This window comes from Echeneis naucrates, chromosome 12 (genome assembly GCF_900963305.1).
Source record: "Echeneis naucrates chromosome 12, fEcheNa1.1, whole genome shotgun sequence".
NCBI lineage: Eukaryota > Metazoa > Chordata > Actinopteri > Carangiformes > Echeneidae > Echeneis > Echeneis naucrates.
Genome location: NC_042522.1, coordinates 11709928 through 11723127, shown reverse-complemented (window position 1 = coordinate 11723127; position 13200 = coordinate 11709928). Strand labels below are relative to the sequence as shown.

The 13200-nt window shown below is 39.9% G+C and overlaps 1 protein-coding gene across 6 annotated transcripts; it reads left to right on the top strand.

Moving 5' to 3' along the window:
* The first annotated feature begins 705 nt into the window (after window positions 1-705).
* sgsm1b (small G protein signaling modulator 1b) lies at window positions 706-12642 on the top strand. Of its 6 annotated transcripts, none has more exons than XM_029516342.1 (26): window positions 743-814; window positions 907-950; window positions 1373-1705; window positions 2114-2189; window positions 2703-2865; window positions 3017-3169; window positions 3456-3523; window positions 3919-4061; window positions 4169-4300; window positions 4444-4568; window positions 4647-4714; window positions 4801-4964; window positions 5055-5184; window positions 5635-5761; window positions 5845-5909; window positions 6014-6159; window positions 6243-6371; window positions 6454-6627; window positions 6750-6818; window positions 7744-8985; window positions 9069-9193; window positions 9287-9369; window positions 9462-9571; window positions 9660-9756; window positions 9907-10074; window positions 10318-12642. In XM_029516342.1, the coding sequence occupies exons 4-26, from the start codon at window positions 2126-2128 to the stop codon at window positions 10404-10406; spliced, it is 3834 nt and encodes a 1277-aa protein (XP_029372202.1). In that variant the 5' UTR covers window positions 743-814; window positions 907-950; window positions 1373-1705; window positions 2114-2125; the 3' UTR covers window positions 10407-12642. The 6 variants fall into 6 exon arrangements, 5 of the variants coding, with proteins under 5 accessions (XP_029372201.1, XP_029372204.1, XP_029372202.1 ...); XM_029516343.1 differs by having other exon boundaries at window positions 767-814; window positions 1672-1705; XM_029516341.1 differs by lacking the exon at window positions 1373-1705 and having other exon boundaries at window positions 706-814.
* The last annotated feature ends 558 nt before the right edge of the window (window positions 12643-13200 follow it).

Below are 13200 nucleotides of genomic sequence, written 5' to 3'. Positions count from 1 at the left end.
TAGTAGATGTAGTAGAACCTAATTTCATAACGTTATAATATACTGAGCCACAACATCATGGTGACCTATCGAACAGTAATTTAAATTTTTTTTTCTCTTTTTGTGCTATCTCAAGCAGTGTTGTTGCTCACATTCACACACACACACACACACTAGCCTGATGACTGAAAAATGAGTGTATGTGTGTGATCTCTGATCCCTTGGGAGAAAAAAAAAGAGCTTGCCTGGTGTCTGACGTCTAATGGACACAGTTGCCTCCTCTTTTAATTTCAGGTTGTGGCTTGTGTGCCTGTTGACCATATAAATTCATTAATTCAACTCAGCAGTCTATTTCTGAAGATTAATTCTACGAGGTCTATAATTTGACCAGAGGCTTTTTAGATTTAACTACCAAATGAGTTTCTGTGGGGAAAAATAATCTGGAATAGACTTTAATTCATTTTATGAGATTGTGGCGAAGAAACTTTTGGAGACTTCTTTTTACATACATGCATACGTACACATACATAAATAAAATGTAGGAACAAAGCCAGATCTGGCTCTTTGAGATTCAGATTTGTGTCTCAGTTTGTGTGTCCGTGGTAGTGGAAGAGTGTGTGTGTGTGTGAGGTTTAATGTAAAGGCTACTGTGACTTTAAAGGGGTGTTGGTTCTCTGAGAGGTAGCAGATAGGTCTAATTTAGTCTCTTAAGAACACATAGTACATCTCGGAGGCTTCTCGCCTGCTGACCAGTGTTGTCTGCCTTGTTTTTGAGACAATCCCCAGGAAAAGCTGTGCGTGCTCAGCCGCCACGTCCTGCCAGGAGCGATGGGAGGTACGGTGTTATTTTCCTATCGTGATCCTGTCGTTACTAATTTCCGACACAGCGTCCGATCGGCATATTCATCATGTTTTCTCCCGTGACAGAGGCCGAGACGCGCCAGAAATTACTGCGCAATGTGAAGAAAGAGGTTGGCTGCTTTTTATTTCCCTCATGCTCATCACACTGTATGTTGAGTGGCCATAAGGAGCGGAGATCTGTGTGTTTGTGGACATCGTCCGTCAGGTCTGATCCACATACTACGCCACAGGCCTGTTTACCACGAAATATTACCATTCAGTTCATATTCAGGATTAATGCTTTTCAGATGCCACTGAAATCCTATGCAGCTCTGTTTTTCACCGCTGCTGTAAGATGATGATGACGACGGTGGTGGTGATGACGATAATACTGATGCTGGTGGTGATGGTTTTATATCGGGAGGGGAAACACCACCAATTCAACAAGCCGTGTACAGATTCCTCTGTGTTTAGGAAAGCAAAATCTGTTTTTAAAAATCTAATCCTGAGGTTTGCTCTCCATCTGCCCCTCTCCCAACATCTTATTTTTCAGAATGTAAAGGTGTGACCATGGGATCGATCTAATTTCACATCTTATTGTTTTTTCTGGCAAACATTAAATGTACAACACAAATGGATTTGTGAGCAAATTGGACATTTATGCTTAGAGACATTCAAGGGAGCTCACTAAAGACCCCTCCAAACTGCTTAGTGACTCCACGGGTGTCCAGAAAAGGAGAGCAGGATGTTTCATGCATTGCTGAGAAAGCCAAGTACTTCCAAGCTTATATGTCCATGCTCCCCCTCACCTGTGACTCACTGCCTCTCAAACATCCATGACTCTGATATCAGATCCTGCAGCAAGGAGGCTCTTAACACGTGAGATGTATGTTGAACACCCATCATAGGTTTAAAATTTTACATTTTGTTACAAAAACTGAATTGTGAATGAGGATCTTTGGGGGTTTTTTTTAGTGACATGCATTTTGATTCTTATACATAGCTGTATTAGCAAACACAAACACTTGGTAGAATGTGACCTTTTTCCAGAACATCCAGGTCCAAGCTCATTTTCTAAAGCGTAAATAAATAAATACATTAATCCAACAAGCAATGCCTGTTTAAGTAAAACCTAAACTTCAAACACTGGTACGAAAACAGATTTTTACTTTCTTGCTTCGTTGTTTTCTCTTGTTAGAGTATTCTTGTGCTTCTTGTTTTGTCTCTCTGTCATCTCATGTAACTGCATCACACAAATTAAGTCTCGTCTAACTGTGTACCTTCTTTCTTCCAGGTGAAACAGATCATGGAGGAGGCAGTTACACGGAAATTTGTGCATGCTGACAGCAGTCACATCATATCTTTCTGTGGTAATTCTTTGCTAGTAAACCAATTCTGATTACATTACATTCAGTGCTATCTCCTCTGGTCAGGTTGGTCCAGACGAAAGGGATGATGCTCATTGTGTTGTGTGCCAGCTAAAACTAGATGGAGAGACTAATGACAGTAAATAAGAGAGATTTTTAGGGATGCATGCCACTTTGTGTCAAGCCCTGTCACCTTCTACAAGTTTGTCCTCACAGTGCACAGGATTCTTCTGATGGTCTGGTCATTGCCATAAACTATAACTATTTAATGTTTGATTGGATGGAGTGCATGGATTTGTATTACAGTAGACTAATGCCCCTCAAAGGTGTTTTTACCAACCAGGAGTGAGGCCTGTGCTTGTTTTCTCTTGCAAAAACTATAAAGCGTTGCAGCTCTCACAGAAATGAAATTGTGTTGTTCTCAAGGGATGCAAACAAAACTCAAAGCCAAATAAAACATTTCATTTAAACGAGGCAAATACATGAGTAATGCTGTGTGTGTGTGTGTGTGTGTAGCGGTAGTGGAGGCCTGCATCCTTCATGGACTGAAGCGCCGTATTGCTGGCCTGCTGTGCAGTAATAAAGTTGCAGCACTCTTTATGAAGGTTGCGAAAAGCTTTTCACCTGCTGAAGAACTCTGTCACAAAGTCCAGGAGCTGGAACAGCTTATCGAAAACAGGTAAGAACTTCAATTGTACCCAAAAAAGGCCAGTAACATTGAGTCAGTGCATTATTTTATTTTTAGTCTTAAGTATCTTGTCTTATTTGGCATATTGCATCCGAATATTGTGTCATACAGAAATCTCATAGGTTTCTTTTCTGTTTTTCAGCAAACAAAACAATCCCTCACTGAGTAATGACCGCACTCGGCAGTCTAAGTTGGCCAACCTCCCTCCTCAGGCGTTGAAACACCTGTGGATCCGAACAGCACTGATGGAGAAGCTCTTGGACAAAATTGTCCTGTACTTGGTAGAGAACAGCAGGTATTTTTAAACATAACTGAATGCATTAATGCATGCATTCATGAACATTGGTCTCTTCTTTACCGATTCGTTCTAAAGAAACATCCTTTCCAGGTGACAGAAATAACTGAATATGTCCAAGATTTAATTTTCCACGTTAAATTGCACACACAGTGCAGTATGTCGGCATTCCGCTTTATGTGGTTACTTTACAGATCTCCTGAAACCCTCTGATATGCAAACAGGAAGTCAGGTAATGTTTTGAATTCCTAAATGCTCTAAATTTTCTCAATATTGTTTCCTGCAGTGCCTTCTATGAGAAAGAAGCTATGCTGATGGATCCTGTGGATGGACCAATTCTTGCATCTCTCTTGGGTATTTATAAACCTCACTAATCTGCACATTATGATCACAGTGTAATAGCTAAACCTTTTACTTTGCCTTATTATTCATTTATTCATTCATCTTCAACCGCTTATCAGTTCTGGGGTACACCCTGGACAGGTCACCAGTCCATCACAGAGGCCAACACGCAGAGACAGACAGAGACCAACAGCCACTCACACTCACACTCAGACCTACAGACAATTTAGAGTCACCAATTAACACAAACATGATATCTTTGGACGGTGGTAAGAAACAGCGCTAACCCCTATGCCGCCATGCTGCCCCTTTTCCTTATTATACTGTAGTATAATTTGGTTTTGCTAATATACAGCTTTTACAGAATATGTCTGTACTGCTTTAATCTGATTAATCTGCCTTTGCAGTTGGCCCTTGTGCTTTGGAGTACACCAAAGTAAAAACTGCAGACCATTTCTGGACAGATCCATCTGCTGACGAACTCGTACAGCGACATCGTATCCACAGTGGCCACTGTCGGCAGGATTCTCCTTCCAGACGACCAGCCCTGGTTAGTCAGTTCAGGAGCTAATTGATTTCATTGAAACAATTAGGTATAACCTACTATGTTTAATATCAGATGTGTAGTACAACTGATGTAATCTTAACCTTTACCAGATCCAGAAAAGACAATCCAGTGGTAGCATGGACGATCGCCCCCTTATGTGGGTGAGGGAATACGTTGAATCACTCCACCAAAACTCCAGAGCAACACTTCTTTTTGGGAAAAACAATGTCCTGGTGCAGCCGGTGTGTTGAATTCATTCATATGTAACAGAATAATCATACGGTTCTAGTATCTGTTTCAAGGGGCAGAATATTAATAGAGGATAGTTCACACTCTGAAGGAACTTGATGCTTCTGTTAATTGATTTAGTTATTTGTGTGTCCAGAGAGATGATATGGAGGCCATCCCAGGCTACCTTTCTCTACACCAAACGGCAGATCTTATGACACTGAAATGGACGCCCAACCAGCTGATGAATGGTAATGTGGGGGAGCTGGATTCAGAGAAAAGGTTAGTAAAACGTCAGCTGAATTAGAATAAGATCTGGTTCTTACAGAGATGACGCCCATTTGTTCATCTTTCTTTCAGTGTTTATTGGGATTATGCCATGACTATTCGTTTGGAAGAGATTGTGTATCTCCACTGTCATCAGCAAGGTGTAGTAATGCTTTTCTTATGGAGCAGCCAAAACGTGGGGTTGAGGATTTATTCATCTTGCATCCCACTGTGTTGATATCTCCAGTGAACAGTGGTGGGACAGTAGTTTTGGTGAGCCAAGACGGGATCCAGAGACCTCCACTGCATTTCCCCAAAGGTGGCCACCTCCTTCAGTTTCTCACCTGCCTTGAGACAGGCCTGCTGCCCCATGGACAGCTGGACCCACCACTCTGGAATCAGAGGGGAAAGGTCAGCATGAACAGTGGATAATGAAACACTCACCTCTTAACTTCGAATTAACTATTCTTGCCATGACTTCCATGGCCTTTTCCTTCACAGGGAAAGGTCTTCCCAAAATTGCGAAAGAGGAGTCCCCATGGGTCATGTGATTCTGTATCTGATAAGGAAGATGATGAAGCAACCGATTATGTCTTTCGGATCCTCTTTCCTGGCAGCCAGATGGAGTTCAGTGAGTGTCTTTAATCTCTCTGCTCTGACTTCCTCAGAGAATCTAATGAAGACTCATCATAGATTAAATCTGTGATCAGCTCTTAATACTGATTTACGAATTAGACAACTTCAGTTAAGATAAATCTGTTTTTCCCAGGCTTTCGCTGTGAACATTTCTAATTAAGCTTTCTCTGATGTTGAACTTCCACATTTCTTATATTTTTCCTGCCCATTTAGTGCCTGTGTGTCCATTTCACACTATAGCCCTGTCATCAAATCAGGAGACTTTGCATGGATATAAAGTAATTTGTCCACCACATCTCCATCAACATCCTCCCTCTCGGTTTGTTTTTCCCATGTTCCATGTTTTATTTTTTATTTTTTTTATATTATTTATTGGCTTTTCATCAGTTTTTACCTTGTTGCTGATGGTAGAAACAGTAATGGTTAGGTCTATTATGCTGTTCAGTGGCTCTAGAGCTAATGGACCAGGGTGTGAACATGTGGCAACCAACCCCCAGGAAGTCTTCTTGTTCCTCTTGCTCTCAAAATGGTTCTTCTGATGGCTCTCTTCCTAATGGCTGTAATCAAGAGAGGTAATTATTTTCCAGGGTCAGACTCAACTCCATATTCACATTATTCCAATTGACTAATTTAGCCACTTTCTGAATTCTATCAGGGCTCCTTTAAAGCTCCTTTGTGACACAATGAAATACCAGATCATCTCCCGTGCTTTCTATGGATGTGAGTACAAACGAATCCAAGTTGACTTTGATTAACATTTTTCAAATTGATTGTTTTTGGTGAAGCTGTAGTTCCCATTGATATGTAAACATTCATCTTTTCAGGGCTTGCATACTGCCGTCATCTGTCAACAGTTCGCACGCACCTTTCTGCTCTGGTGAACACCACTATAGTCGACCCTGATGTGCCCTGCGATGCCCGCGGAGGTCTCTCTGCAGAGGTCTGGGTCAGGTTCCTCAAGGACAGCTCTGTAAGAATCACACCTGTACCTAAGTTTTTATTGAGTGTGTGATTTCAGTGTGAATTAATAAAGAGAAAACTTATCTTGTTCAGGCCTATGAGGAGAAAGAGATACACAGGCTTGTATACTTTGGTGGTGTGGCCCCATCACTACGCAAAGAAGTCTGGCCCTTTTTATTAGGACACTACCAGTTCACCATGAGTGAGAAATCCAGGCTGGAGGTATTTCTATATCCTACATTGCAGAGTGTGGGAGACATGTACACAGCCTCAATTCTTTGTTTATACAAGGTTCCTGTTTCAGATCGATGAGCAGATGCGGATCACGTATGAGCAGACTTTGAAAGAGTGGCAAGGTTGTGAGGCCATTGTCCGTCAGAGGGAAAGAGAGAAACATGCTGAGGCTCTTGCCAGATGTTCGTCTGGAGCCAGTGTGGAAAGAGGACCAGTGCAGCGGGACTCCACCATCAGTACAGATGCAAGTTTGATGTTTTAGCATCAAAAATTTCAACCATTATCACAAAAGACGCAATAGATAATTGTATATCACAGCTGACAGTTCTGCCATTTGTTTCTTGTGTGATACTTTTTCCACTGCAGTCATCTCTAAGTAGCAGCTCAGACCAACAGAATACCCATTCACAAAGTGATTCCAGCAGTAGCGCACAGGTAGTTTTTCATAAACACGAACATCGCAACACATCTTTCTAATAGATCAATCCAGTCTTTTGTGTGTTTTAGCCCAAAACTAGAAATAGATTATATGTAATTATTTATAGATAGCATTTTTCATTATATTAAGTATCCTAATGGGATTTAGAATGGCAGCAGCTGGCCTCCTTTTTTTAGAAACATTAAATCTATCCACTGCAAGAGATAAACCACCAGTATTGAAAAAACTAAACTTTGGACTGATAAAGGTTCCAAATGAAACGTCAGGGACTCACCAACATGATTACAATTTATCCTAAGGATTACATGACCGTGTGTACCATTTCCACGTTCATCCATCCAGTTGAGGATCACATATTTCTAAGGACAAGTAAAGCTGTTGAACCGTTGGTGGTGCCAGAGAAAAGGTCAGGGCTTGACACATAACAAATTGTTGTCCTCAGGGAATATGAACTTGTTTACCAAATATTCTGGGAATATATCCAGTAGTTGCTGAGATATTTCATTCTCGGCCAACCAACTTTATTCATATTACCATCCTTGTTGCCATTTTTTGTAAGATTTAAGAGTTTCCTCTTTTGTAGCCAACTTTCAAATTTTGGATGCATCTTTTATTTAGTTAGATGATTGAAAAAGGTGTGAGTAAACTGTGATGGATCGAATAATATATTATATAGAGTATTCAAATCCCAAAGGGAGTGTTTCAGGTAATGAATTGAATGGAACCTAAAGACTACATGGTTGGTTAGATATTAATTTATGCCATTTTTTTCCGCAGTAATGTCAGGTATGTTTCATTTGCAATTAATGGGCTAACACATGCAAAACAATGGGTGCAATCCTTCAAAATTTGTCAGTTTAAGTGCTGTTGAAATCCACTCACGATGTTACCATTTTTTTTTTTTTTTTTTTTGGTTATCAGGTATTTGGATCAGTGGAGGCTGTGGATCAGTTTGACTCTGAGCCCAGGCCAGAGGAAGGAGAGGTTCGGCATCGCAGTCCAGTGAAAGAAATCAAAGCTGATACTGCAGGCTCTCCACAACTTCCCTCCTTCAACCCCTCTCCTCCAGATCCTTCAAATCAACATCCAGGTTCAGAAAACGGGCCTTGGGTTACTGAGTTAGCTGTCGGATCTCCAAAATCGCAGCCATCAGGAGTCTTAAATGAAAAAAGCACAACTGGATCACTGCCAGAAGTGACAAGCACTAAGGACCAAGAGGTCAAGGACAAGATTTCAGAGAAACAAAAGATGGAGACAGTTTCAGAAAGTGAGGTAGCTGAGGAAAGTGGAATCGGTAAGTCAAAAGAGACATTTGAAGCTGAAGAAAAACCTGAAGATATAACAACAAATGAGCAACCTAAAGATTTAGAAGCAGTGGACACAAATATGAATGTAAGACCTGCTCCAGAGAACACTAATGTTCTAAAGCTCGAAACTGAGATACATAATGAATATTTCCAGGCGCCTCCGCTTGGACAGACGTTGACTTTTCCGGCCCATACGAGCAAAGATCTGGAAGTGGAGCCCTTATGTCCATTTTCAGCAGAAAAAGATACTCATCAGCAAATTGAAACAAAGGGAGAGATTCCTGAAAAACCTGAAACACCTTCCGAAGAGAAGCTGCCACAAATGATCAATACCTGTGCCACAGAGTCGGAGAGAAAGGAAGCTGAAGCAGCAGTTTGTGACTTGGCTGAAACCAAAAAGGACAAAGTTCCAGATTTTCCATTTGATAAACCTGGCTCAAATTCACCGGTCAGACAAGTACTGAATGCACTTCAGTCAGCGTCAAGGGGGAGCCTTTCACTATCATCCCACTCTCGGCAGTCTCCGGACACAGCAGATTCTGATGACTCTCCCTCTGCCTTGGAAATGGAGGACATTCCTGCAGGGATAACATGTGTGACCTCTGAAGACATTAAGGCGAGGCCTTTGTCAGGCCTTGCTGCACCACCAATCTCTCTGGCACAAAGAGAGAAAATGGCGTCTGAGGATCTTGTCCTAGATCACCATCTGGACACAGCTTGTAACACCAGTCCTGAGGGTACTGACCTGGGCCTCTCAGAAGATGAGCCTGAGATGGAGAATGTGCTCACTGAGCCAGAGTCTGCAGAGCCGGGAGGAAACGCTAAACATGATTCCTCAGAAGGACAAACCTATTCTGTAAGCATCGCACATGACAGGCACACTTCTTTTTTTTTAAACAACTAAACATCTAATAACTGAATTTACCATTATTGTCGTAGCAAGAAACACTGGACATGTACTTGATCAACTTACATCGCATTGACAAAGATGTCAGACGTTGTGACAGAACATATTGGTACTTCACTTCTGAGAACCTGGAGAAGCTGCGCAACATCATGTGCAGGTAAATGTGTTGCTATGCCAAATATATCTGAGGTTTGTCTCCAAAAGGTAAGGCGAACTAACAGTTTGTTTAAAAATGTGATTGTTCCTGTAGTTATGTGTGGCAGCATCTGGATACTGGCTACGTCCAGGGCATGTGTGATCTGTTGGCCCCTCTACTGGTTATTCTGGATGATGGTCAGTGAAAGTTCAAACGCCATATCAGCTTCGCAGAAATGTACATAAATGGTCAGAGGAATCACTTAAATATGTGTGAGTCTGCTTTCCAGAGGTCATGGCATTCAGCTGCTTCACTGAACTGATGAAGAGGATGAACCAGAATTTTCCTCATGGTGGTGCCATGGACTCTCACTTTGCCAATATGCGCTCTCTCATCCAGGTACGTACGTACACATATTAATTAATGTTATGATATTACAATATAACAAGATGTATGATAATGACACATTTTGTTTCCATACCTTTAGATCCTGGACTCTGAGCTGTTTGAACTGATGCAGCAGAATGGAGATTATACTCACTTCTACTTCTGCTATCGCTGGTTTCTACTAGACTTTAAAAGAGGTGATGGAAAAAGCAAGCATTGGGGTTTTTTTTTTCGTTTGTTTTTTGTTTTTGTTTTTTTTTTTTTCAAAAATCACATTGAAATAAACTTTACATTGCACTGACCATGGTGTTGTATGTAACATGTTTTGTCGCTTTTTTTCTGAACAGAAATGGTGTATGATGACGTATTCTCTGTGTGGGAAACCATCTGGGCTGCCAAGCACACCTCCTCTGAGCACTTTGTGCTCTTTATTGCTCTGGCGCTTGTGGAAATGTATAGAGACATCATCTTAGAAAATAATATGGACTTCACGGACATCATCAAGTTCTTCAACGGTAAGATGCAATGACAAACTGAAGATCAATTGCCAAATCATATTCAGAATTGCAGTTGATGCAGTAAACAAGTTTAGATGTAAGTTAAGATAACGTATAGCAATTTCAAACGTATACATAAAATGTTTGCGTACCTGTTTATTGTTGAATTTCATCATTTACCCATTGGAAACTATTTGATTGATTCAGTAACTGTGTCGTTATTGTATTTAAGTGAAAATTATTTTCAAAATCTCTCTTCAGAAATGGCAGAGAGACACAATGTCCCCCAAGTTCTGATGATGGCCCAGGATTTGGTCCACAAAGTGCAGACTCTGATAGAAAACAAGTGATGCACAACACTGCTCTTAAACTGATAATTATTAATTGTTTCAGCATACTGACAACCACATGATAGTCATATATTTAAAAGAGAGGGAATTTGTAAAAACTAAATACTGGAAAGATAATTAGTCATTGAAACTGCTCAGTAATAAAGATAATCTAACAACCTATTTCCTCTTGCCCTCTCCCTCCCTGTCCATTGTCAGGAGATGGAAGTATTGCCAGTAAATTTATTTCGAAAGTGTTATTGTTCATCTCGTGAATGTACCCTTGTTGAAAATGCTTCAGGATGTTATTTATTTTGCCTTAAAATTTGCTATATTTTCAGGGATACAGCAACCAAATTCTTAACTGTAATGTTATTCTTGAAAGTTCATTTTGTTAAGTTATACCTTCTATACTTGTATATCTTGCAATACAGCTGACTATATTTTAAGTATAATTGTTATTTTTGCTGAAATTGTAGCTGCCATGGTTAAACGTTTTGTGATACACTTGAATTATTCGGTAGTGATATCTCCCATTATTAGATGATTTGGTTTTGGAAACATTAGTGGTTGTACTGGCCAAGGTTGGTTGGTCCTGGATTGTGTCCAAGTAGCATGTGTGGTCACTGGTTTGCTTTGTGAGGACCACTTGCTGATCTTTCTGAGGCTTGATAATCCTCTTTCTGCCTTTGTCTCTGATGCACATGTGCTTGCAGGATATCCACTTTGAATCTGTAGCTCTGTGCAGTCAAGCATGATTGCACATAGTGTGTGTATCCGGTATCAAAATATCCTCCGCTACCTACGTTTTTAGTCTGTGTGCTTGTTCCGTCTTGGTCCTTCTCTGATCATTGATAAAGTTGTAACTTACTTCCTGCTTCATCTTAAACAGGAATTAAGTAAAGTAAGCAGGACGATATATGCCACATATCGTAGCTTTTATTTCTGTGCAGTTCTCTGCTCCTCCCCTGCAGATCTGCAGCAGGTTGTCTAGGCTTTGACATACTAACCCTATAAATGTAAAAACTGGCCGCGCAATTTCCACATTAATTGTGAAAATATTTTCTAGAATAACTGTGCATTTGTCTCCACCATGACATTTACACACTCAGGCTCACCACTCACACCTACATTTAAGGCTGATACCAGTATCACATTCATTGGTCCACTTGGCCATTTCTTACAGACATTCTTTGGTCAAATAAAAGCCAGCTATTACCCTGAAAGCTTCCTCTCCCTTGATGGGTTTAACTGTTCCATTTATTCATTTAAACAGCCAAGTTGTGCTCAACCTGCTCAGTCTGGTGCCCTCAATTTCCTTGGAGGTCTCACTTCTTGATCAGATTTACTAATGCTCACATTTGGCTTAAGTGAACAACATTTGTTTGTTGTTGTTATTATTTTTTTTTGTTTTTAGCTTTTACTTTTATTTTTCCTTCACTGTATGCCATGCTCCTCTGACCGTGATAACTCGCAGCTTTGAAAATGTGACATTGATGAAGCTCTTATCAGGGTTTCTCAGCCTTGCAAGCACAAGAAGTACAGCATTTAAGGTTTGGTTCAGTGATAGCTATTTAGTCGTATGTAGCCATGGATATAATCTTTGTTGTATGTATGTAAGTTTTGAGATATGCACCATTAAATCTTCCTCCTCTAACCTAAAAATATCAAATGTTGGAAGGTCCATCCAACTTTTTAATGGCCACAAGTCTTTATAATGATAGTCGACACCAGTCTCAATGAAATCCCAGTAACATGAATTGGAACTATTTGGCAAATATTTTAGGAATGTTATACATCAGTGGCATGTATATTAAGAGAACGTTCAAAATCTCACCAGATGTCCAGATGTCTACATCAACTTAGAAAATATGTTATATCGGTGCCACTCACGACTGCAAAATAGTCAAAGCACATATATGTTTGTATCACTGTGGCTTAAATTCTTGTGCTTTGATGTCACTGCTATTGCGTCACCATATGATCTTTCAATCATGCCTTGAGTATTGCTGTGTGTGTATTGCTGTGTGTGTTGTCAGAAGATTTACTGTAAACAATGTGTTAAAGGGGACTTATTGTAAAAAAATAAAATAAAATAAAAAATAACCTAGTACATAAATGCAATACAATGTATGTACAGTTTAGGGGCTTTATCTGACTATAAAGAACAGAAAGATATAAGTATGCCATTGGAAATAAATATATTTTTATTTTCTGTGTCTCTTCTCAAATTGTCATCTGGTACAATTAATTTGTTGTGTATTAAAAATAGTATATTTTGCATCCTATGTGCCTTGTGTATACTTCTAGAAATATGTTATCTTACCGTAGATGCAGCTTGTGTATATATGCAGAATTCATATTTAATATTTAATATTTAATATTCAAGCATGGGACACGCATTGAGAGTCTGATAATGGCAGACAGGGCTAAATATTCAGTGCTATGAAGACAAACGTAATACTTAATTCAATCACATTAGTGTTGAATTGGCAAGAATGCACCGCATATTCACTGAATACTATTGTGGCATATATGACTAAAGAATAACGTATCTTTTCTTAAGATACTAATTTAAATAAAAATAGGCTGTTTCCAATCATTTTCAGATGCCACTGAAATGTACATACAGCACAGGCCAAAAGTTTGGACACACCTCATTCAAATGAATGGGAAAGTGTGTCCAAACTTTTGGCCTGTACTGTAGTAAAATTAATGATATTCCAGCCACTGTGAAGAATTGGGACTAGCATTTGCACTAGAATAGTCACAGTTCTGTCAAGTTTGCTGCACATATCCTGAATATGGTAATGAC